The sequence below is a fragment of the Tribolium castaneum genome, chromosome 3, assembly GCF_031307605.1.
Source record: "Tribolium castaneum strain GA2 chromosome 3, icTriCast1.1, whole genome shotgun sequence".
In the NCBI taxonomy this organism is placed as follows: Eukaryota; Metazoa; Arthropoda; class Insecta; order Coleoptera; family Tenebrionidae; genus Tribolium; species Tribolium castaneum.
The window spans coordinates 18,475,754-18,501,655 of NC_087396.1; the positions used below are offsets into that span (position 1 = coordinate 18,475,754).

Sequence of the window (25,902 nt, forward strand, 5' to 3'; positions counted from 1 at the left end):
GTACTTTTTCTTCTTCTCTCGACTTTATAGTTTTTGAAAATATGTTTGAATTGTGAAAGCTGCGCCACTGGTGTGGTCTTGCAGATGTCCCCTACGTAATAAATAGCTAATTTCATCATTTTGTTCCAGAGCGACAGCCTAGCAGAGTCTGAACCCGCACCTAAGGACATGACAGCTGTCAATGCGGTAAGTTTCCTGATTAATATCCCCGCGAGAGTTCTCCCTTGCGGCAACAAGAAGTTTGATTCGGTGACACTTGCACATGTGTGCATCCACGAGGAACGTGACCTAAATAACTTCAATTATACAGAAGAGAAAAGGGCCATTTGTCTATAATTTATCGACGTGTTTTGAAATCAACACACGACCGCCAGGACCCTAGCCAGGACCGTATAAAAATTTATGATCGGGACTTGTTTCTGAGCGACTGCATTTCGAGTAGTCCATGCTGACTTCTCGAATCAATCTTTTAAACTTTTCCTTAATAGGACTTTTCGGTTTCTGCTCCTAAAATATATAAAAGGAGCTCTGTTTGTTGGCTCGAATAAAAATCGGGAAATCTGACTTCGATCATAAATCACACGACTTCCACCGCTACTTCTCAACCGAATGCGATATTTTCTTTCAACGTTCGACAGGAGGTTGACCGCCTATCCAACTTGTATTGTTTCTTTCGACTAAGCGGAGTGATTTGTCGGCGCGAGAGAGACAATCTTAATCCGACTAACTAAACGAAAAGCCACATTGTTAGAAATTCGAACAGTTGCGAGCTTTCTCAAAAAAGTTTTTATTATTCATCCACATAACAGTATAGTTATTAACCGTCCGGCCTTCAATAAATATTTTTTAATTAGTTAATTAAGTATTAATGCAGAAATAAATTACAGTCATTTTTTTATTAAATATTCTGCTTTAGTACATTTTAACCACATTACGTAATTTTAGAAAGTATTTCATAATAAGTTTGCCCAACTTTGCGCTCAGTTTAAACTACATAAAACAGAAAGTAGTTTGAGCGTTAATTATTGAAGTTTAATTTAAAATTTTAACGTAACATATTTATATAGGATGAATAAAAAATATGGAACGAATCGAGTTACAAACAATGTGCCTATGTTTCAGGAATTAAATTTTGTCTTAATAACAAAAAGGAAACTAAGCAACTGAAAATATACTACATTCATGGAATTAGCTGACCATACTTTGTATTTTTTAGTTTATTCAGTAAGAGATGTTTATATTCAGTTTTATAAAATCGTATAAGCACCAACTATTTATTTTTAGATTCTTTAATAAAGCTAAGCATCAAAAGCATCTTTGTCGTCATTGAATGTCTTCTTCAAACAGAAATTCGAATACGTTAAAGCTGTTCAGCACTATTCTAAAAATGTTGAGAATATATACCAATATTGCCGGAGTTTGCATCTTACTATTTCCATCATCCCCAATATCTTGGCGGAAATTGATAAACTTCGATATTTGAAAGTTGTTGAATGTTTCAACGACAAACACAGACTAGAAAATGTAAATGTTAGTCTAGTATTTTCGCAAAATCTGAATGGGAAATCTCATTGTTTCGATACGCGCAGCTTATTCTCAAAAAAACGAACGCCACCAGGCAATTTTAAACAAACATTGAATGGGAATATGATCGCGATATTGTTAGGTTATCAAAACATACATTTTTTAAAAATACGAAAGCTGTGTCATCGAATACAAGACTTTGAGTTAAACACGATACATTTTTAATGCAGTTATTCAATTAATTAGTGAATGAAATGAACCAGAAGTTATAAAGAAAGCTTTAAAGCGCGGCTAGATGACGTGTGTTGTTTTTTCTCGTTTGCTCAGCTGGTTTGCTGTACATTTTTCGAAAAGTTTGTTGGATATTCTGCAAAAAGAGCGCACTTGTGCTAAAGTAGTAGTATAATTTCCAGTTGTTCATACAAGTTTTGGACATTAAGGTTTAAATGGTTGCCTGCACAACGGGCGTGTCGTGAACAAGAGCACCACCGGTGCTATTATCAAAGTCTCCGTCCGTGCATGCATCTGCCTTAATCATGTCAACAGCGAGCATTTAGCCGGCAGGTACCCTTAAAAATATATTACGGTTAAGGGGTACCTTGAAGCACTCCATTATTTTCGTCGTAATCGCCGCCCTTAATTTAAACTTCTAAAATAGAATAACGACCGAAACAATTTTCCAACTTTTTCGGCTTTTATGGAGTTAATTTAGACAGTTTATGTGTATATAAAATTTTACGTCTAAATTCAACGGCGACGGGAGGGATATACACACGGCCTTTAATGCTTCTCATTTACATGTCAGAATTAAGATGCGCCACGTCTGTGTATTTTGCGGCGGCATAAACATAAAAATATGACGACTATACGGCCAGAAGTTGCCGGATTATTAAATATTTAGCATTATCGTTGTTGTTTCAGCAAGGGGCGAGTTATCGCTTCTACGTTTCTACGGTTCCGAGGGGCGAATACTGACTTATTAGATGGTTGCGTTTGTTTTAAAAATTTAAAGATGTGATAAGGCATAAGCTGAATCCTTGCATAACGATAAAATATTCTTTTGGGGTCGCGTTTGGTTCTTTTATAACTTCCGTATACATTTCAACTTCAAGACATTTGCATCTACTTTGCCTTTGTTTCATTTTTTACTTCAGCTTTCACAAACTTTGCTTTATCACGCAAAGAAGATAATGCTTAAAGACGTTTCATACGTATGATCCAGCGCACGAGCGTCGAGGACCTTGTTTTAATGAAATTTTGTTCTCCCAAAGCAAACAATAAAATCACCACTATTTTTGACATTAGGTATATTCAAGGTTCAATCTAGAAATGATTGAATGACTATACCTAAATATAAAAATAAAATAAAAACTCTAAGAACTTTGAGCTTTCCCGACTTTCTCGTCTAAAAGCTTCAGTAGATACCTAAACATATGAAATTATTTTACCAACTAAAATAATCAAAGCCAAACGTGCAAATTTACACTAGTTTAGATAATTTATACTAATTTTGTTTTCTGCTTATTTACTGATACCTAAATTAATATGTGGCATTTGTCTATAAGGTCTAGTTTTTTTAATATATTCACTGAAAGTTTTGAAAATTTGTTTCTGGTATCAAGTTTGGCATTAGTTGTTTCTGTGATCAACTAATTGTTAAACATTTTATTTGTTTTAAAATATCGTCAAGTGAATGAAGATTAAGTCCAATTAACTATTCTTTTGTTTGTGGTAAAATTACCCTAATAAAATCTAGGAAACTTAAGTGATCAAATTTTAAACGTTTTTATCAAGATCTAAAGTCTTGTGAAAAGAGGTATACAAGGTTTTAGGATAAAAATATGTCAGTTACTCCTGGTTACAATAAGAGAAACTTGACTCTATGTAAAATCACTGTGACTTTTAATTTTTCAAAGGTTTTAATCAATCTTTTTTGTGGTGTCTTTGACATTGGCTATTGACTTGACTAACACATTGTTTAATATTTTATTTGCTTTAACATATCATTAGGTGAATGTAAATTAAGCTCAAACAACTTTTTTTTATTGTTTGTGTTTATATGTGTGTATTATTGTTTTTGGGATAAAAATATGTTGTTTGTTTACTACTAGTTTACATTAAGATATACTGATCCTGATAATATAAAAGAAGAAGCAATTTGTAACATTTTTGATGTCGCATGAATTGATACTTTATAATGAATATTTAAAAAACTTGCACGTCCTAATTATTTTTCGACTTCAGTATCAGTGTTTAACCATAGGGTAAACAGAATTTTTGGGAAAATTTTAAAGTGGGGCAAGAATTTTCCATGAAAGTTGGCGCAACGGTTAAGTAACCCATGCGAGCATTTCCGCGGCATCAGCGAATGTCAGCAAAATGACTTAAGTGGGTCACTTGACCAGCGACAACTAAACAATAACAATAATAGTTTTAAAAATTAAATGGGCAAATTATTATTTAAATTAACATTGTTTTAGATACACTGTTTTAGTTTGTAAATAAATTTTGTATATATTCGAATTATTTTTGTAATAAATGTAACCAATGTAAATGTAATCAATTGTAAATGTAATCAGACTTATTATTCAACCGATACATAGTGGTTTCATCTACCGGCAAATAACGTTGTAACTTAATGTTATTGTAAATAATTTTCTTTGACACTTTTCCTATACTCAGTGTACTTTTAACCAGTAAAAAAATTGTGATTTTTTTATGTCAATTGTATGTTTATGTACAAGTCGTATCTTTTACAATTTATTTGATATCTGTAGTTAAGTTTGGCCTAAAACAGCACTTTTGAATTTTGATTTGAAGAGACGATTTGCTTTAAAAATGTGGTTAAGTACCTGAACTGCAAACTATATGGTATGTAATTCATTCAGTTTCACATTTTTCAATTAGAGTTAAAAGCTGTTTGTTGGTTGATTCTAAAGTTTCAGAGTAATAACTAATAACCAACTGTTTGTTGAATCAGTTTGATATTCTCCTAATGGTTAGGTTGGTGTGTTTACTCATCATTGCTAATATTGTAATGAGTTGAATGGAGAAGTTGAGTGTTAAGTCCAGAAATCTGCTTGCACAAGAATGACGCTTCGATTTTCTAATTACGAACGACCGGCCCTCGACGCGCAGTGAGCATTTGGGCTAATGTTTGGCTTTCACGGTCCGGCAGCCATCAAATTTTCAATTTACATTAATCCAGGCAAGTGTAAAGCCGAGTGAGACCGACACAAACACATCAATCGGCTGCATGGGGTTGGTGGCAGCACTTCACCTGCCTGGAAAAGCTCTTTAGCTGGAGCAAGCGCTCGTATTGTTTGCGCGAACTTGTTGACGCTAACTCGGTCAGTTTACATTCAAGTGCTAATGACTTTCTTATATTAGCGATATCGCGTTACGAATCCCAGTATGTGTGAGTGTTTACAAAAAGCTCGCCGCTTTTTACTTGTATCATTTTGACGTAAATGGGCCATCGTGACAAATTCCGCCGTTTGTATTCCTGACAAAACGTCTATGATTATAAGCGCGGTTCGAGGTTTTTGCCCGATGGGCGCAATTACTCATGGCCGAGCGTTTTTCCGGTAAAAAAGGCCGTTTTTCATCGTGTCTATTGTGCTAATTGCGAATTTGTTTTTTAACGGAGCCCACGTAAAACGCTCACAGCGAATTATTAGCGCTCTCCCCCCGGAATATATAATGTAATACGTAGACGAGTGCTGTTAAAAATAACGAGCTTTTTGCTCGAGAGTTCACCGACGAAAGAGCTAGTTTAATATAAAATATATGAGAGAACAATGCTGGGGAAACGAAGGGTGGATTGAGCTTTATCAGCCCGTAATATCGGAGGTTCTTTTTAAAATTTATGTGTTCATACATGTAGTGCATTATTCAATTCCTAAACAAAAGCACCCCATCGACAGCCTTGTTTGTTGTTGGAACAACGCCCAGTTATTTTTAATAAATGTGTAAATCACCATCGATTTAATTACACCGGAGGGACGAGGAGCCCGAAACGAACAAGGAACAACATAATTCAGAATTATGGAGTAATGCCTCCAAATCCGTCGATGCGAGCACATGACAAGGACACGCACACCCTGCTTACACCGGCACGGAACTCCAATAAAAAACAGGATAATTTGCCACCTTCGCATCTTATCTTGCTCGAAAACAGCCAACGGGACACAAAGAACACCCATCTCCAGGGAAATGCTCAAATGATAGCGAGCAAGCTGCTTCACCAGGATCTGTGAAGCCTCCTAAAAAGGTTTCAAATTATTAAGCAGCGCCAAAATTATTACAGGCATGGCACAGTGAAACCGAAACCGAAATTTTACCACCAAACACGCAACAATCCTCAAAAAGGTGGTTTCTCGTCTGGTTTTTTAAATAAAAAAAAGTATACAAGTGTTACAGTGTGTCCTTAAAATCTATCTAGCACACTGGAAAGGCATATCCTTTGCATGGTGTTTAAGAGAAAGATGTTTTTATGTAATTTTGGGTTCAACCAACTAGTTTTTGGAGTTTGGTTTTGTCTCTTTTTAAAAGCTTTTATTTAACTTGCTTTGTTGTTTGTCTGTCTGTTTCATGTTTTTGGAGCCAAATTTGAAAGGGTTCCCGTTGTTCCAATGAATTGAAATTTTGCATACTTACTTAATCTGCGTGACAATACAATCCTATGTGGTTAGATACCCCCTAAAGGGGTTAAACCTTGGGGTTTTGAAGTTTTAGGTTACATTTACAAATGGGTTTTTGATGTGTACATACCGTAACTTATACCAACAATACCGGTATGTTGGTCATTGGGAAATATATTAATACGTAATCATTTTCATTACATTTCGTTACAAACAATTGTGGCTATTTTTTTAAATTCATTTATCTTGGACGATATAGTATAGACATGACCTGAGGTTAGGATGTGTTTTCAATGCTAACAGCTGTTTTCTATCATATACCACGCAACAAGTTTGCACAAATTAGCCAAATAATGGTGTTTTACAGTAATGCGGCGAAACTAAATCTCAGAGAAAAAGACGTTTAGAATAAGTAAAGACTAAAAAGCAATAAATAAAAAATAAAAAAAATGTTTTTTTATAAAAAAGCATTTATTTAAAAGCACTAAAAAGTAAAAAACAATGTTACAGAATTACTTTCTTAAAATGTGTTTTTAAAGCTTTTATAAATTTTAAAATCCTAATTTGTAAGCAGAAATATTGTCCTCTGATATAAAAACATTATTTTTTATGGGATTTTTTACTTTTTAGTGCATCTTTTAAATAAAAGCTTTTTTATAAAAAAATATTTTTTTTATTTTTTTAAGAGTTTTTTATTATTTAAAAGATTGTCCTGGAACACTGACTTATAGTTATAAGTGTGAAAACTCAGTTTCTGGCCTTAAGTTTCTCCACTACGCTTCGTGTAAGGCTTAGGTTATGCGGACATAAATTTGGAGATTTATGCCTTATAAGGTGCCCACTTCAGCTTCGGCTATTTATTGGCGAAACAAGCTTTAGAGTTTCTCCACCGTCCTTCCGACAAGTCAATTTGCAAATAAAATACGCAATTCTCCTAAATCATAAGTCGAGGGCGGGCTCTTGACGTAAATCCCCGAGAGTCCCCCGTTCAGTTTTGCAACCCCGGCGATGTTAATTTGGGCTTAAGGGCCCAGGTGCGTTTGATCTGTCATCCGCGTAGAAAACAGCAAACACAAAGAGGATAATCAGAGATTGTCCTGAAAAACGAAGCTGAATTTCAGTTATGTGCTTGCGTCAGCGTCCATCTTTGCTATCTCCTTCACGTTACATTATCTTGTATTGTAAATAGGCGCTACAGAGATAAGACACCCTTAGGCTCTCTTATATAAAGGGTAGATAACTGGGGTCGTACGCCTTAATTGTATTGCTTCCGCTCCAAAACTATACTTGTCCTCTCTTTCTCCCTCTTGCGCTCGTTCTTCTCCCCGCCAGCTCCTGATTTATGGGGAATAATTGCAAAAGTGGGTCGCCGCCAACAAAAACTAGGTAAATGCGCCCCCGGAACTAGGCTGAATAAATATCCGATGCCACAAGAGGAAACAACACTAATACTTGTAAGGAAAAAATTGTTGGTTTCTTTGTAAAAAGTCCAGTGGAATTTCGTCAGAGCGGCATCATGTCTGAAGGGTAATAATTGATAAGTAGCAAGTTGCCGAGTAAACTTGCACCGAATATCTCTTCAATTACCGTTCTTACATAGTATGTAATCACAAACTGCTCTTAAGAGTTGCCGCCTACGCATTTAAGAGCTTCCGAATAATACATGAGCTTGGTTAATACAAGCTTTAAGCTGCTTTAAAGGAGGACTGCATTAGGTTGGTGGGAGAGAACAGCTGTGCCTCCTATAAACATTGCCCTCTGTAGTTACCTAACTCGTGTACTTATTTGCATAATGCCCGCTGCTTTTTAATTGTTTAAACCCTTTTTCGCCAGTTTATTCATTTAATAACAATAAGGGCCCTTCAACAGATTATCAGAGCGAAATATTACAAAAAGATCAGACAATACAAGATAAGATGCATACATATTCCCCTGTTCTCGGGCATTCGCTAATGACGTTTTCAAGTTAAAATCCATAGTCAAAAAACTATAATTTTTACTTAGTAATATCCGTTCCAACAAGAAGAACGATTAATTTTGCTAAACAATTCCTCGAGGTACAATTGTCGCGGCTCCTGGCGACCTGTTTTGGTTACAATTTACAGAAAACACCGTAGGCAAATGCAGAATTACACAATACACTTTATCGCTTTTGAATCACCCACAACTGATTATTACTAGATGTTCTCTGCTTTTGTTGAATTTAATTTACAAAAAAACTGAATGACACTAGTCAGAGTTAAAGTTAAAGATCACATTGGTCTTGATTTGATATTATGCAATTTTACCTTTTGTGATGAATTCATTTGTTAATGGGGGATTAATAATCTCAATTAGTAAAAAAATCGCCTTTGATTAAATCAACATGTTAACATTTGAGTTAGGTATAGCGTTTATTAAAAACAATTAAAATTTAATTTAAAACATCCTGTTTTGATTTGAAAACAGGTTTACCTCGTAAACTTAGACTATTAATTAAGACTATAGGAAAGCAGAAATTGCTATTACAATTTAATAGCTTTGCTCTAAAAACAACACTGTCTGGTGAAAACGTTGTAACGGTTTGAGTTTGAGAAGAATTGAGTTTTCTTATTTTCATTACTATTATCTGCTCATCACTATTATTATGATTATTACTATTGTTTCAGATTATTAAATAACGGCGCGTTCAATCACTTATCAATCGATTAATCAAAACAGACTATAATTACTATAATAGATGCATTGAACGGCAATTTGTCATTTAATCGATATTTGTTCGTACCTTGAGTGACTTATGTTGTTACGATTCAAGTTAGATTTTTTGCAATTTTTTAAAAATGTAGCGATGTATTTTAGACCTGTACGTCTTTTTGTCCAGTTAATCGCGAGGAGTACGGATTTGGCTTCGTCCGTCTAAAGTGGGATATATCTGTAAATTGATGTGTTACGATCGATTACTCTACAGTGGTAGGGCGGAGATAATCTCGTTACACAGGATTACATGTCCGTCGTGTAAACCGTAAAACGTAGTAAAACACAGTTTCGTCGTCCGACAAAATGAATTTTATTTATTAATCTTGTTTGGGGTGTTAGGACGGCGGCCTCTGATCGCATAAAAGGCTCAGGTGTACGTCGTCCGGCAATTTCCGCAAATGGCATCGCTAGCTCAGGATAATCACACTTCGTCATGACAATCGCACGTCCTTTTAAACAAACACACGCGCGGCTCTTTCTTGCGTGCATAAATCCGACGCGAGAAGTCGACGACGATGGAATAACCTTAGTGAGATTTCAATTCCCCGACCGGAGCGGCGGACGGATTCACGGATCCTGTGGGGTGTGAAAAGAGTCAAATGTGAATGTCAACCCTTATATGCCGCATTCCTGACTAAACGTGGCTCGCATTGCAACTGAGCACTTATCGACGATATTCGGCCGAGTTTTACGCTGAGAGATTTCACGAGGCAACTCGAAACATGGATGGCTATTCACAATGCCAAGGGGAAACTCTTAACAACATAATTATTTTAATGGTTTCTTGGTAAAGTTTCTGCTTTATGAGGACAATTGTTAGGAACCGCCGCGGGGCGTAATGGCATTAGAAACGCGACAAATTGGAAGAGATAATGATAATGATAATAATGAACTAGGTACGAGTATTTGTGAAAGGGTATAAGTAATGGACTTGTTAAAAAAGACATTCTTGCCATCAAAAAATTGAAAGCAGCTCAAGTGTAAGCAAATGTACGAGTGCTGCATAGTCAGAATTAGAAATAATAACAAGTCAGCTGAAGTGGAAATCTAAGTCGATTTCACAGTCTGCGATTGTGTGTGTGTAATGACTGTTATTACTGCCCGTATTCGTGCAATTTGCGTTTATGACATATCCCAATCATGGTAGATCCCAGGTGTTTTCCAAAGAAGTCGAGCTGGAATTGAATAGTTTCGCCCGATTATGAATAAGAATATGTGTAAATGTTGTTCGTGAGAACCGTTCCGCTGCATAGTATGGAAGCCGTCGTCGCAGCGAAGTTTCTGCAGCCCTATATGCAATTAAATTTGCATATTCAGATTTGTGTTCTGTGCGCCATGTAAACAGCGACTCAGTCGTCGTCCAATGATCGCTAATTCAATCTGTGTACTCTCCCTGGTCTGATACGAATTAATTAACCTGCAAGGTGCATGCGAGTATTTTTGTTGGAAGGCAGTCGAAGCGCGTAAATCAAAGTTAATCCTCGCCTGAACCGCAGCCGACGAAGACAAATCACCTCGAGAAGAAGTGCTTCGTTTTCCACCAAACATTCCGTTTTTCACAAAAGACAATATTTTCACGTGGCGCTGCTACAATCGATTATGGACTGCGTGTTGATGTAACATTTGCTTAGTCCTTTGCAAACAATCAAGTGCTCGTTGGAGCACTCAATCATCCTTAGAGTGTTACTCAAAAGTCCTCGAGACAGTTTATAATTCCACCGTTGCCACTTTTGCTCAGACTCTTCATGCCACAAACTGTTGAATATTACATAATCGGAAAATTCGATCCGGCCGCAACAAAGACACTGTTTTTCTTAAATTTTGCTGCCTCGTGTAATTCGGTCTTTGATACTTTACGCTTGCTGTTACTATACGATTACACCCAAGCTGAAGGCGACTCACCTATCGCAATTAACACGCCATTCGGAGGCTATAAACACGGATAATCTAGCAATTCGTTGCATTACGGAAGCCCTGAATGAAAACAACAAACTCGAATTGCCCCATTATAAAATCAATCTTCCGGATTAAAAGCAAGAGGGCGATGTGAGTGGCGAAAAGCAGAGGGCTTTTGCCAAAAAGAGTTGATTATGGAGTTGAGAGCTAATGCACACAAGCTGCTTTTCGAAGGGATTTGTTGGAATATTATTTGAAAAAGACTCATAAATGCTTGAATACACATCATTTTATTCTTGTGCAACCATAACCCTACATAATATTTTTTATTTAAACTGATTGTAGCGTCCAAACCTAAATTTCGTGAAATGCTTTTATAAAGCCTGCTGATCAGGAAGAAATGGCAGCAGCAGCATTGCAGAAAGAAGTAAAATACTCGTTATCAGAACAAATGACGACAGAAGCTTTTAACTTGTTTAGTGTTTCAGCCATCTTGGGCTATTTTTCCGTTTCAGTCGCGATTAATCGACGAATTAATTTAATTCAATTTTGCCGATGGCAAAGCGTCCCTTCCCCCCTCTCCCTTGCAGGAATCGATAACTGCTGATTCGTTCTGATAGGAAACATATATCAGTGACGTCTCGTTTTCCTTTTTCTCTTTTTCGTCGTGTTTATTTAAGTTGGGAAGGTTTTTATTTACTGTTGCAGGTTTTAATTTGTTTTTAACGAGATGTGCGCAAAAACAACTTTGCAATCCGGGACGTAAATAAAGTGTTTTCTCATAATATCAGTTCTTTTTGTGTATTTACGGCGATTTGGTATTTGAAGCGAAAATTGTTTGTCAAAAATGTCTCAAATAACGACCCTACATAAAACATGGTCTATTTACAGAGTAATCAAACGTCTCCTCAAAATTGATGGCTACTATTAAGGAATAAATCGCAGCTCTACTTTGCTTTGTAAAAACAAAAACAAGTAAATTAGATACAATTAAGACGGGAACAACAAGGTATTAATCTTGTATTTGCATAATGGATGAGGTTAACCTAACTTGTCTATTTTCCCGGCGCCTCCACCAAAATTACCTAACAGTGATGAAATTTGGAAAAATTAGAACGCGCCTATTTTTTGTTTTTTTTAGCGTAAATGTATATTAAAGGCTAAAACAACACCATCATGCATCATTTTATTTTTCCTAAAAACAGTTTAAATGTAAAAAGGGTTATGTAAACCTTTTAAGGGGAGCATCTTGTTTTTGAAAAAATAAATATTGATGTGTTTGCTCGGTTCTGTTGTTCCTCCAAAATGCAAATCGAATTTTCCGAGATGTATACGTGAGAGTCATTTAAATAATTGATTCGGATGGGGCTGGCGAAGATTTGAATTAAAATTTAGAAAATTGAATTATATTCCAGGGACGAATGTCTCAAAGTAAACGGAAATTTATATTTCAGTTTCGTCGAACATCGTAATCAAGAACTATACAATCGAGCGTCTAAACATTGACACGACATTAATTATTAAGTTTTAGTCCCGTTCTCCCAGCGAGTATTTCGAATCTTTCTTTTACCTGTTCACAATTTGTTTTTCGGTTCAGTCATCGCAAAAAGGAGAAACGTGCTGTTTTTCATTATTAGATCTGCCAATTTTTCCGTTTCTTCGTCAATTTTTCGTTCTCCTTTCACGTCTATACGTTCGTTAAATTCCATTTGAACTGTATCGATCAACATCAGGGTATAAATTTCTCACTAGACTTAACCGATTCTAATCTTCTCGGTCGCACCGTCTGAATAGCAATTGCTCTTAGTTTTCAGTCTCTGCATACTTAACCGATTTTCTCTCGCCGGAAATTTCATATTTCGAGCAATTCTTTTTCAGTGTTGTTGCTGGCGCTGTCTAACGCATCGCCGCCCATACAACCGAACCAGTAACAACCCCTCCCACGAGATTTCAAACTTTTACTTATTTACTTTTATGTCGGAGATGTCCCCGCTTCTCTTCCACTTGAATACATACGATCCCATTGCCTATCAAGGGTAAAATTGTTTCCAGGCATTTTTTCCACGATGAGATGGCATAGCGCAAATGCCCTTCGATGTCGGTAATTCCCCGACACGATCACGATCCGAACTGAACCCGGACAACACTAGGGATTTTTTGTTTATTTTGCCGTCCTAATCTAATATGCTCCTGTTAACATGTGCTGAAAATTTCTGTAAATTTTATGTATGATGAAACGTGAAATAATTTACGAACGCCGAGATTTAAATTTGAAGTTTGTTAATTGGTTGTCCTGGTGACGGGTTTGAAATGAGTCTTAATTAAAAAGTTTAATTTGCATTTTTATATTTTGGAGCTTCGGAATGGCTCGCGCGATTTTTTGTAGAGTCATGGGAAACTGAAAACAGACCATTAGGTCGCGTTTCTCATGCTGAAACTTGAATGGCTGTAATAATTTTTGTTGTCGTCGCTATTCTAACACTTCACATAAAATTTTACGAATGAGGTGTGTAGTTGTTCAAACTATAGACAGTGACAGTTAAAATTCAGTAAATGTTGTAATGGCGTTATCTGCACCAAGTTGTTTAATGTTTATTCCCGTCATTCCCAAGAAAATTGTCCAAGAAAAATTCCAGTTATCCTCTTTGTGAAATGAAATAGATTTCCACTTTTAACTCCATTTGGCCGTGTCGTTCCTTTTATGTTTTACATTTCCCGCTTTTGCACGGGTCCATTTGCGATTGTATCCCGTCTCGACTTAAAGCTTCAAGATAAATTACTTTATATTTGTAAGTCGCGTTTTAATCTTGTTCTTTCTAACACAATTCTTCTCTCCACCCTCTTCCTTCAATCGGACGCGCTTACCGCAAGCTCTTTTTGAAATTATGACCAAACTAACTGGAAGCAACGCGCAACATGAAAGGTGGAGGTAGAATCCGCGTATTTTTTCCTTTTACAGCGTCGTAATAAAACGGAGATTTTTTTACACAAGCGGAAATAAAACTCGGCCGTGTTATACTGAGCAATTAGCTGGGCCGAAACACCGCAAACATAACAAATTATTTTCAAGTTACGACTGGAATACGGGTTTAATTGAAGATATAATAAAAACGGCAAGCTCATCTCTGCTTCCAAATGAAGACAAATGCTCGCAGCGAGATTAAGCTTCCTGCTCCAGGTTACACAACGGGAACGAAAGGGGATAATGTGAGGAACGCTGACATGTGCGCTGATTTCTGCAATGATGCGCAAGCGTCCTGATGGCCTAATGAACTGGAAATAATGACCGGCCGGACCTGTGCCACATAAATCGCAATGGTAATCAAATTTTCTTCCGCAAAAGTAAATCCGGCGGGTGCGTGGGAGGAGGCGCCCCAACTCGGCTTAATTACCGCCGGATTCGATCTCTTTAATAGACGAACCGCCGCGTCAAAGCGTTTAATTATTAATAATTGGCCGCCTCCGAGACGACAACACTATCGCGCATCTAATCCGGAACGGAGAAAAATCCGCATCCGGGGCGAAAACGGCTGCGAGCGTTCGCTACAAATATTCATGCAAATAAAGCTTTTTCGGCGCTATGTCGATAAAAGCTTGCGTGGGGTGGTTTACCTAAAGGGAAAATCGCATGCGAACTGCATATTTTTTCATAACGATTTGGGGAAACTTCACTGAAGTTGCTGATTGCCAATCTGACTTTGATAACTGATGAAGAATTTTATGGGGGGAAGACTAACAGCAAATTACCCACCGCCGTAAAACGGGCGCTCTTTCAGCAACATATACAGAGTGAATCAAAAGTATTTAATTTAACGTTTTTTATTTTTTCCCCAATCACCTTTTTTGGTTCTCTCCAGCCCGGGGTTATTAAGGGAATGTCTCCTCAGCGTCCGTTTTTTGCGTCCGGACGTATCGATTGCGACCGTATCAATGGGACATATTTCTTTTTTCCCTAAACCTAATTACTTATCTTCCATTCGTGTAAAATTTATGTAGGGCGTGTGGAATGACAGGTCCATGATACATGCGGTGCAGTTTTTAGTTTATGCGGTGTACGAGAGCATCATAACGATTAGTCGTCGTGAGCATCGAATCAGTTTTTCCTGTAGGACATTCATCAAAAGAAGCGCGCACACATCAGAGGTAGAAGACGTGGAAAGCTCATACAAAAGACGTTCGCCCTCGTTTAAGATGCGACTCATCAAATATTTAAATTCTGAATGAGGGTCCCACTAAAATGGCATATCGTCGTACAATGCGGTTCTTGAAAACCTGTCTGAGATGATAAATTCATGGATAGACAGTGTAGATAAGCGCTCATCGGTGATGTATTATGGAAAGATGGGACCGGACGGATGGACGGATCCGTGACACGGAATTACCTTTGGTTGCTCTAACGCGAATGATGATTATGGCCAGGTCTTCAGCGTCGGACAGGTTTTATGGAAATCGAGATTAGGCAACACAAGTTGATCTTCAAATAAAACACTTTTCTTCTGTTAGTTTATTAGCTTAATAATTACACCTTTTCTATTTGTATTTCATAAGCCCGGTCGCCTAGTTCGAGCTTAAGCTTTTGCTTACGTAAACTCGGTTTAAATTTAAACTAAGTTTAAACCGTACTTCAAATGGCCTTTCCTTATTTCTTGGAACTCTTGCATACGCAATATTTTCAAATTATGCTTCCGTCTTAAAAAGTGCAATTTATCGTTTTCTGGTTTTTCTTTCAAAACACAGCAATAAACTGATTTGCACCGTTTATTTATTGCTTTTGTTCATTTGAAGACTTTGTCCTCACTTTTGAAGCATAACAATTCTATATATATAATTTAACTGTTTAAAAATTTGTGGTATAATTAAAATCACATAATATTTACATAGTATCGATATTTCTAACATCATTCTTCCCCTAGATTTTGCTGCAGAAATTAAAAAATAATATCTAATATACTGAAATAAGAATAAGTAAATTATTATCATTATACTTTTTTTTAGTTTTTTTTTTAATATAATAACTTACATGTTGTTGCCATGGCCCTCCATTCAATTGTTATTGCTCAAGTTTATTTGTTTATACAAGTTAACTCAAACTGAACTGAAAATTATTTAAAAAAGCTGTACCTGTGTCATCAGTAAATTCACTATCGAATTCGGTAATTTATTAGTTCTTTATCACTAATTATCATTAAAAGCAATTTTTCCCACATTTGTGAAAGTAAGTAATATATGGGCTAGATGGCCCTTCAGTAAACTGCTTTTTCTAACATTGTTGGTCTGCATATTTTATGATTTTTTTGAATTCTTGCATATTTTTCGTAATGTAGCAGCTCTACGGGTGTCTGTTGTTGCATTAAATGTTAGTGCAATTTGGGCCCATACTCCATTTTTTTCATTGAACGTAATCAAGTAACTTTTTTACAATTCAGTGTTAGTTTATAATTTTAAACAAAATCAATAAAAAAATTTCTTTTTTAAAATTGCTACTTCGGTTTCTTTTATTCATCTGTTAACAATTTCAACGAAATTATGAAGTTATAATAACGTTAATATTAAAAATGTTCAGCGGTTTAGCGCTAAGCTAATGCTTAAGCGGCCATCATCGCTCGCTTAGTTAAACCAATACTAAGCTTTAGCTTAGTACACTCTGTGCCGTCTTAATTTTAGTTTATAGTTAAACTTGGTTTCAGCTCGAACTGAGCAACGGGGCCATGGGGTCATTTGTAAATACAATTTATTTCTTCTGAAATATTGCATTTGATACATTTTGAACTACAATGGGAAAAGGTGTGACTAATTACAACAGTTGCCATCAACTTGCATCGTTGCATTGTCTTCGACATGAGGTATTCTGCGCTTAACTTTGGAACGTGTGATTATTACGATTACAACTTTGATGAAACATTTTAACGTAACACTTCAGGGTATTGATCGAAAGACTTTACGAGTTCTGCTACCGAATCATGAAATTAAACTTTTGCACGTAGCAGCGAATGATATATTGTATCGAACGATTTGGAATTTAAATCGTAGAAACACCGATCATAAACATGTCTTTATGTAATTACGCATTCTATTTTATTCAGCGTTGGTTAATTAATGCGATTCTGAGCTTTGGGCTTTCAAACCAAAGTTAAGCCATTGCATGTTTAGCAGAGCGTTGCAGTCCGTATTTTTAATCAAATTCAGATAAGCCCAATGATGGCAATAATGAAAGAGTGGTTTGTAAAGGCTCTTTGGCTCACGAGCTTTGCAAGAAAATCGAATGCACTCGCTTCCTTTCTGGTTCTTTTTCTGACGGCGAAGCAGTGTCTTGCATTATTTAAATTCTCTACTTAATGTTCACTGGAAAATCCTATTAGAAACGTATTACGATAATACAAACCAAGTAATCCTCCAAGTGGAGATTTGCACTCGTATAAAACGCATTAACTCTGCAGCATTTCAGTTCAGTGTGCATAATCGATGTTTCAGCAGACTGAAAATCTTATCGATCGTCGTGTGTATAAAGTACAGCTGTTACCATAGATTCCATTCATGCTCGGCATTAATTCGGATTTAATTAGGGTGGTGCACTTGTTGAGTAAACTCGTTTTTGGATTGGCAGGGAAAAACGTGTAATTGGAGTTATGTCGGCTACCACGTGACTCTATTCGATCTATTTTTCACGTTCATTTGTGCCTGGCGCGATGATTGAATGGCGAAAATATCGAAAAGAAACGTAATTATTTCAGTGACAATATTTGTACGAACGGTGGTGATTCCAATTTGAATTTGATTAAAATTAAATTGATTACATGACGACATATTAAATCATGTCGGATCGGATATGTAAATTTGTCGCATTGATTTTGTAACCGTAGTACAACGGCACACATTAACTGAATAATTGAAGTTCTATTAATTTCATCGCACAGTAACACATTTTGTCGCCTCTGTCGATAACGACGCGGAAAAGACACTCGAAATTTGAGCAAGGTCAACATAATTAGTCCAATTACGCAAAAATAGAATGACAAGGCCGACAAGGAAAGTAAAATTTTTCAACCAATAGATTCAGAACTGTGGTACCACACTTTTTATCATTCTTATTAATTCGTTTGCGTTTGCGAAGTTGGAGTTTTCCTTTTAACATGTGACAGAGTGCGTTTTAGCTGAAATCGTCTTAGAAAAAAAATTTTGTTAACGGAGATAACTTTTGTAGTTTTCTAAAATTTTGAGTCTAGCCCTGTTTATGATTAGCGCTTCTAAATAATTTACCTTCATTACTGTTTTTAATAATTTTCCTTTTTTTATTATTTTTTAATACTTTGCGGTCTCTCTGATTGCAACTGCAGCATTTTGATTGCACTGCACATAGAACAGTAACAAATTTGAGCTAGTTATTACTGTAACATTGAGCCACTTCAACTAATTAAATGACACTTGTGACAATTATTTTTAGTCAACGCCAATGGCTCTTTAATTTTTGCCAATTGGCAACTTTAACAGAGTCGGCCTCAAAAATTTCTAAAAAATGATTTTATTGTATTTTCGTTACCATCAATATTTTACTAAGGTGTTTAGACTAAAAATCTTAAGAACAATGCATGCTATCAAGTGTTAAAAAGAATGTCTCAACTTTGCGAATTATTCAGAAAAAGTAATAAAATTTTTGCAAAATCCATAATTCTTATTTTTTGTTTCAGGTACGTATTCAATGAAAGGAAAATGCTGAGTCTGAGTATTCTATCAGTGGTGAGAAAGAGAACTTAATTTTAACAAGACAAAAGTCAAAATCGTTCTCAATGGTATGTGGTAGAGAAAGCTTACATCTAACATACAGCGTTGGGCAAAAGTATGGAACCAAGCATTTTGTGTCTAAACTATGTGGCTTGTGAAAAAAACAATTAGTACATCATCAAGTACTTTAAAAATGCCCATTTTTACAGTTTTGAAAATGTAATCATTTTTCGGGAATAAAATTTTTCAAAATTTCTTTTAGTTTTGCTTCTAATTTAATAATCTTGTATTTAAACCAGTGGTTCTCTCTGAAAATAAATTAGCTCGTTACGAAGGTTTTTCGAACTGGATGTTCATATTTACGAAAAATTTGACGAATGAAATTACTCGAATAAAAACATCCATGGATACCACCTCTTCAGTCAAATTCGGAAAACCGTCGTAATGAGCTCGAAACGCTACGTTAATAATTTATTTAAAAAATAACACTGACATTTTTTTTAATAATTCGTAAACTAAAAGGAATTTCGAATAAAATTATTCTTGAAAAATAATCAGTTGATCACATTTTGAAAGTAGATAATGATGTACTAAATAGTTTAGGCACAATACGTTAAATTTCATACTTTTTCCTAACGCTGTATAGAGGTATTTTGATTCCGTTAATTTCAAAATATTAACAGACTTATAATTAATTTAAAAACAACGACTCATCATTCTGTTATGGAACGAGTATTGAGTGTGAAATATGAAAACATTAAAAAGTAATGCGAACCATTGAAATTAACAAAATATTTTTTTCCTTGGTTTATACGTTCTCAACAAAGTACCACTGACTTAGTGGGCAAGTTTTTGACCCCTGTATATGAAAATTTTAAGAGGTCAACTGATTAATGATTTTGTATGTAATAGAAACACTTTGATTAATAATTTATTAATTTTCTTACAGTTTTACAAATTAGCGAGTTATACTGTAATCAATCCTTATTCAAGAGCGAGTTTTATTAATAAGAGAAAGAAGTAGGTATCTAATCTTATGGTGATTAATAATTTTGAACACGTTTATTGATTTAGGAAATAATCTTACAATTTTTCCTCAGTTTATTTGAAGCTCCTACATTTCCAATAAATTTCTGTGTTGTTGCATAAAAATTGGGTGAGTTGCAGTTTTAGCCTGTAGCACACTCACGCTTTTCAATTACTGAGTATCCCACTCGCGTGAGTTGATTTCTTTTATCTTGGCCAACATGTGTCCGAATCGTTGTGCGCTTAGGCGTAGTATAAATTTGACTTTCAAACATTTCATTTGAATGGAGTTGATATGCCGCGCTCTCAAAATAGTCATTTGCATTCCCAACCTCTAGAATGGAGTCCTCTTTCAGTGACTCCCTTCAGCGTAACTGCTGAGTGCTCGTTCCGGCAGCGGCGTCACAACACCTTTTTATCATAAGGATGGCGAAGCGCGGTGTGTTTTTGAAATGCCGCCAAACGGACGCATTTACGGCGAGAGAGAAATGCTCACTCGGCGACGAATAAAAATGTGAAACTTTACATGAATTATCGCCCAAGTTTTATAATAAGGCAACGTCGAGAAAATTGAAAACGTCTGCGAGGTGCACTCGATGACGGAATTGACGTGGAAATTGTTTGCAGCGGTCGCAGTTCGCTACGAATGGGGAAAAGATGCCGAGTGGATGTTTTCCCGGTCTTTTATCGAATTTATATTGTTTCAAACTGTTTGTAAAATCGGAATGGAGTGGATACGGGGCGAAATTGCGACGTTTTGACGACTTAAATTTGGACATATCAATCTAATGTGTTTACCACAGAATACAGTAATGTGCTGGAAATGCGCTACTGAATTATCTATGTTCGGATTCGAATTTCTTTACAAAAAGTAATCGTGATCAACATATTTGTTGACTAAAGCAATTTCCTTTTGTGACTTTTAGTGCGGTGGTCTTGGATATCTTCTTTTACTGTGTGACGGAGTATTCCTGCTTCAAACTGCAAGTTAATAGTTTTTCTCCAGCTTTGTAAAAGGATTCCTCTTTTAGTTACAGACAACATCCTTCCGATTTAATTTCATTGAAACAGGAAGTTGTATTGATTTAAATTTCCATTACCTCCAAGTCCAAGATTGTGAAACATAAGATTTCCTTAATTAATGTTTGAAAAACGTTTTTCTGATAAATCTTCCCGACCATAAATTAGAGTAAGCCTCGAGCGCGAATGAATAGTCGCGATAAGGTGGCACACATCCGTCCCATCTTTTGATGGCCCTATTATTATCAACGAGCTGTCGCATTATATTCGAGGAAATTTCGGGATAATTGTCAATTTACAATAAAACTTAATAAATAGCGGTACAGGGGACGTATCCTTTAATTTCATGGCCCATGAACGACAGAAATGGTTCCGATTTGAGGACAAAAAGCGTATGCAAGCGACAGAAATGAATGGAACGATACGAGCGAAAATAGTCGAGAATTAGAAAGACCGAATCTGTTTCTCATAAATATTATCAGAGTTTATTTCGCTTTTGTTGCTTTGCCAACTACATTAGCGTGTTGTATTATTTTTAAGCAAATACACTAACAGTGTAAAATTGCATTAGAAAAACAGAGGCAGGCGTGCAAAATCAATTTAGGTGTGCTCTCCTTTTTCCAGTGGTTGTTTTGGAACAGGGCCAGAAACGTTTGACATAATAATGTCCACGTCAATGTTCCGAACGATCTAATAAACGTTGCGCGGTCTAATGTAAAAAATTACGTTGTTTACTTGCTGGAAACCCACTCAACCCGCAACGTAACGTAACGAGGACCTAATGGCTAGGAAGAATTTAGCAGTTGATGCAAGTATAATTCCATGAAGAATTAGGCCCCTTGAAGTTTTTTTTTCTTTACTCAAGTGTAGACTTTCTGAAACGATAAAGTTTAAATGTGTTTACTTAGTGCAGAAATGTCTCTGTTCATATTTTATTGAGCAATTTGAAGTTATTTTCGAAGAATTGCATTACTGCTAACCATGTTAGGCCAGATAAAATTAGACTTCTAAGTAGGTATATGTAAGTAAACAGCAAAAGACATTATTACATTCAGAGCACCATATTAAATAAACCATATTATTGATATTTTAATTTACTTTTCTATTCTAGTATGGATTAATGTCGGGAATGATGTACTAGCTAAAATTCTGTCACTGATTTCGTTACAATCTTATGACTACTATATTTTTAACGAATACATGCTGTAGAGGTAGGTATGTGTGCTAAATCTTATAGAAGTTATCGGTATTTGAAAATATGTACTTCTAAAGCAATATCAAGAAATTCTTATTTCCTTTTAAACGTGGAAAATTTGCAAAACATCAACAGAGCTTATACGCATATGTGCAATATCAGAAATAGAGTTGTTGTCATACATAACATGGAAAATTTTATTTGAAATATGCAACTCTACGACGTACGACAACAGAAACATCTCAGTGACGTGCGGTAATTTTTTTACAATTACGAGGGTGAGTTGATTAATTTGTGGCCTCACATAGAAAAGAAGAATTGAGCCAAAGATTTGTTTTTTACTTTTTAGTATGATCTCCTTGTAGTTATATGCACTTGGTCAGTTGGTGTTCCAAAGTCTTGATCATATCTTCGTGGGCCGGTTCTTATAACTTTTAAAAAAAGCTTTGTTCTTCTGTGATTTCTATAACATTTCATTTATATTTATTTTCAGCGAAATATTTTTTAAACTAGGGAATGGGCAGAAGCTTAATTTTTATAATTCGTCGCATAAAATTCATTTGATTGCGTTAAAATAGCTCCAAACATTGAAAAGATCTGATTTTTTCGGTGAGCTTTTGTGCTCAAAGAAGGTGCTGTGCCAATTTTTTCCCATACCCAAAACTTAATGAAAGATATGACGTGTTTACCTATAACGCTGTTTCTGTTCACAATAAATTAAATGCGCATTTGAAATCACTTCCTATAAATAGTATTTGCAAAGAAGTTGTCAACTTTTTTTAAGTCAAACAGCGTATAGAATATTAATAAAAATCAATTATTTTTTTACTATCAATATTTACTTTCCTTTTTTATTTTCATTTCCTTTTCTTATTTTGATTTTGTTTATGACATTTATTTTTTATTATTTAAGCACGATTATAATTATTTTACTTTCATGTATTTTTTGTGTGGGTTAAGTTGGAGTAGCTTCGGTCATAATAAAGACTATTTATTATAATTATTATTGTGTTTGCTTTTATAAGGTTTCAACTATCTCATACAACTTTCATTTGTAATTTTCCGATACCGTTCTGTGTACCCATACTGTGTACTCTTCACCATTTCTGCAGGAGAAGTACTTTTCGATTTTCTTCGATATGGTGCTCCCTTAGGGTCTGTGTAGCCCTATTAAAACTTCGAAATACAGTTTTAACTATGCTAAGCGATGAAGGAGATATACCTAACGTAGAAACTAACGCATTTAACACCAGCGGTGTTAAATTTTTAATTTAAAAATGTTTCTTTACAGCTCGTACCTCAGATTTCACTATTTCTTAAACGATAGATAATTCAGCAATTAAAAACTTCTTGCCCGAATTTGATGAAATTTTAATGTCAAACTTAGCCTCTTAGCCTCGCAATCTTCTATGCCACATACTTTCCAAAATTCCTATATGATCCCAAAAACTCTAAAATTCTTTGTATCTAGAAAAGCAAGAAGAACATTAAAAGAACTGAAGAAGTCTATTGCCCATTTGCGAATATAATTTAATTCAATGAATTTCACTTGTTAATGTTTTTCGTTATGTATTTTTATTTATTAATACGATTTCTTATTTTTTTATCATTTTGTTGGAAAAACATGGAAATCTCAATTTCAAATAAATAAATGAATAAAATTAATTGCCTGGTGTATTTTGCATTTTTAGAAAAAAAGGTTTACATCCAGATTTTCAGTGAGTATGTGAGATGTTCTCTTGACAACAATGAACACACAATACAACAGTAATAAAATAATGCAATGCTCTATGAGCGAACCGCTCTTGTCTTTTATGAATTGCGATTTAAAAACTCGTAATTTGTCGTAAACGTTAGTTTTGCCAGACCAAAAAATTACATATTTTGATCAAGTTTTTTAGCCCGTTTTAGCTAAAAAATCGCTTAAAAATCCCATATTTAGAGCACAAAGACCGTTAGTTTAGCATCTTTTGAGTGAAAACACTAAACAAGAATCTCTTTATGAAGTTTTATCAAAGTGTTGGAATTGGCCGATTTTTCCGGTTACATTTTAGATTTCAAATTAAATACGAGAAACGTCGTAACTTTTCTTGATGGTAATACATCTTGTACATAGTGCAAGAGTCCAGTAACTATCATAATTATTATGTTCGATAAAAGCTTTGATAACTCGTATGTATCGTAAATGATCAAGGTGGAGTAAATGTTGAAAACCTCACTTTGGAATAATTTTTATAAAACGAAAACTAACAATGAAGACAATACGTATTTGGTAAAAATTATTATGTTGAACGCTAGGTAAATCGTAGCGATAAAGGTATTTACAAAGGACTTGGTAGATCAGTGGATAGTGCTATGGGTGCAATTTGGTAGAAGCTACCACTGCAGAAAATGGAAATTACACTTGCAAAACGGTATATAAGCAAGCAAACCTACCGACTGCGCCAACTAATATGCTTACATCTAGCGTATCAAGAAAGTGGTTAAGAGCACTCCTCCATTGTTAAAGCTATCAGAATTCAGTATCCGGAGGCAATTTCGGATCCATTACCTCGGTGCCGCATGTGAAAGAATAATCACCTCGAAGGCACCCCATCCCTAGCGTGTATACCGTTTAATTTGCATTTGGTAGATGCACGATTCTGGATTCGTATTCATGATGTGCTTTATCGGCGGCACGTGCTCCAACAAGCTCAAAGTTCCTCCGTCAGCATGATCACGGCGAAATTCGTCAGTCTCTGTGCGACGCCTGTTAAACTCGAAAGGGGCGGTTTAGCATAAGTCCACTTGGTTGACTTGCGGTAGGTAGTGATTAGCGTCGAACAAAGTTGCTGAACTCGACGAAACTCTCTCCCTGTATCCGACTATTTCCCCAAGTTCAACGCGAAGCCGCATTAAAACGTCACTACGCGCAATCAAACATTACATTTTAAACGAATTTACTGGGGATAACAAGAAGTGTCTACAGCTTTAACAGGGCAGACGCGGAATTTACTGTATTACCAATGATTTATGACCTGCTGCGTTGCTCGACGATACCCGGACTCGGGGAATTTTTACCGATTTGCCGTAAATTGGAAACGTTTCCAAACTATTTCCACTACTTGCATGGTTTTTATTCCGGGAACAGCATGTTTACAACCCGGCTACCGATTTAAGTTTGACCTCGGGGGGTTTTTACCTATGTATCAATAAACTGGAACGCGGAAGGTCAAATCGTTTTAAATCGAGCGTTTTTCCCAATTACATTTATTCCAACTCTCGACAAATACTATTGATCCAAAAATGTAATCACCGGACCTAATAAATTACTTGACTTGTTTACACGAGATAACCAGTTAAAAGTAATTTTGTTGAAAGTCTAAAAAGGAATAACACTTTGTTGTTTATTGAGTCACATCATGAAGAACTCCCGTTTCTAATTTTTCCGTTTTTCATTCTGTCACAATTTAGGTAAGTAGGTATGTTGTTATCCTCCTACACTTAATTTCAGAGCTTTTACGGAAAATGTAAACAATTATAATTGAAAATTGTAAATAAAATATACCTTCTCATTTATACGAGTGTCGAGAATATAAGTAATATAACATTACCAACTCTGTCATATTAGTTTTTGAAACGTGTAAACAGTTTACAAATTCAGAAAAAATGTTCGTCTCTTCAATTTATGTTTCATAACTTTGTCAATAAATCTTTTCCGCATTTGGTTTTCATCAATTGTGTTCGCAATTTATAATCCAATTAAATTTTTGACAGCCTTATCTTTTATTTTATTATCGAATTTATCAAACTGTTTTAAAATCACTATAACATAATTTTTGTTTTATAGCTTCTGTAGAAACTGTCTGATTTTGAATTAAAATATTTTACTAATATACTACGTGACCTGGACAATCTTTTTTGGTATTCCTAACTAACAAGTGTAGTAACTAACTCTTCAGGCAATTCAAGAATATAACTTTGCCAAACTTTGACCAAAATAAGGATAGGAATTCGTAAATAATTTGCGAAAATTTTGGCTGCGATGTTCCACCTTTTGAAGTTTGGGGCTACAAAGCTCAATTTGTTGCCTAAAGGTGTTATTTACAATTAAACTCGTAGTAATGAACCGACGCAGCTATGTTGAACATTCTGTTTTATTTA

General features: G+C 35.5%; 1 protein-coding gene across 5 annotated transcripts in view; it reads left to right on the forward strand.

Annotated features, from left to right (window-relative positions):
- Window positions 1-25,902, forward strand: part of LOC103313127 (uncharacterized protein) — a 163,586-nt gene that overhangs the window by 37,148 nt on the left and 100,536 nt on the right. For all 5 annotated transcript variants that reach the window (XM_008195568.3, XM_008195567.3, XM_015981451.2 and 2 more), the window contains exon 2: window positions 130-186. In XM_008195568.3, coding sequence (XP_008193790.1) covers window positions 169-186 — 18 coding nt within the window. In that variant the 5' untranslated portion in view covers window positions 130-168. The remainder of the gene's footprint in view (window positions 1-129; window positions 187-25,902) is intronic.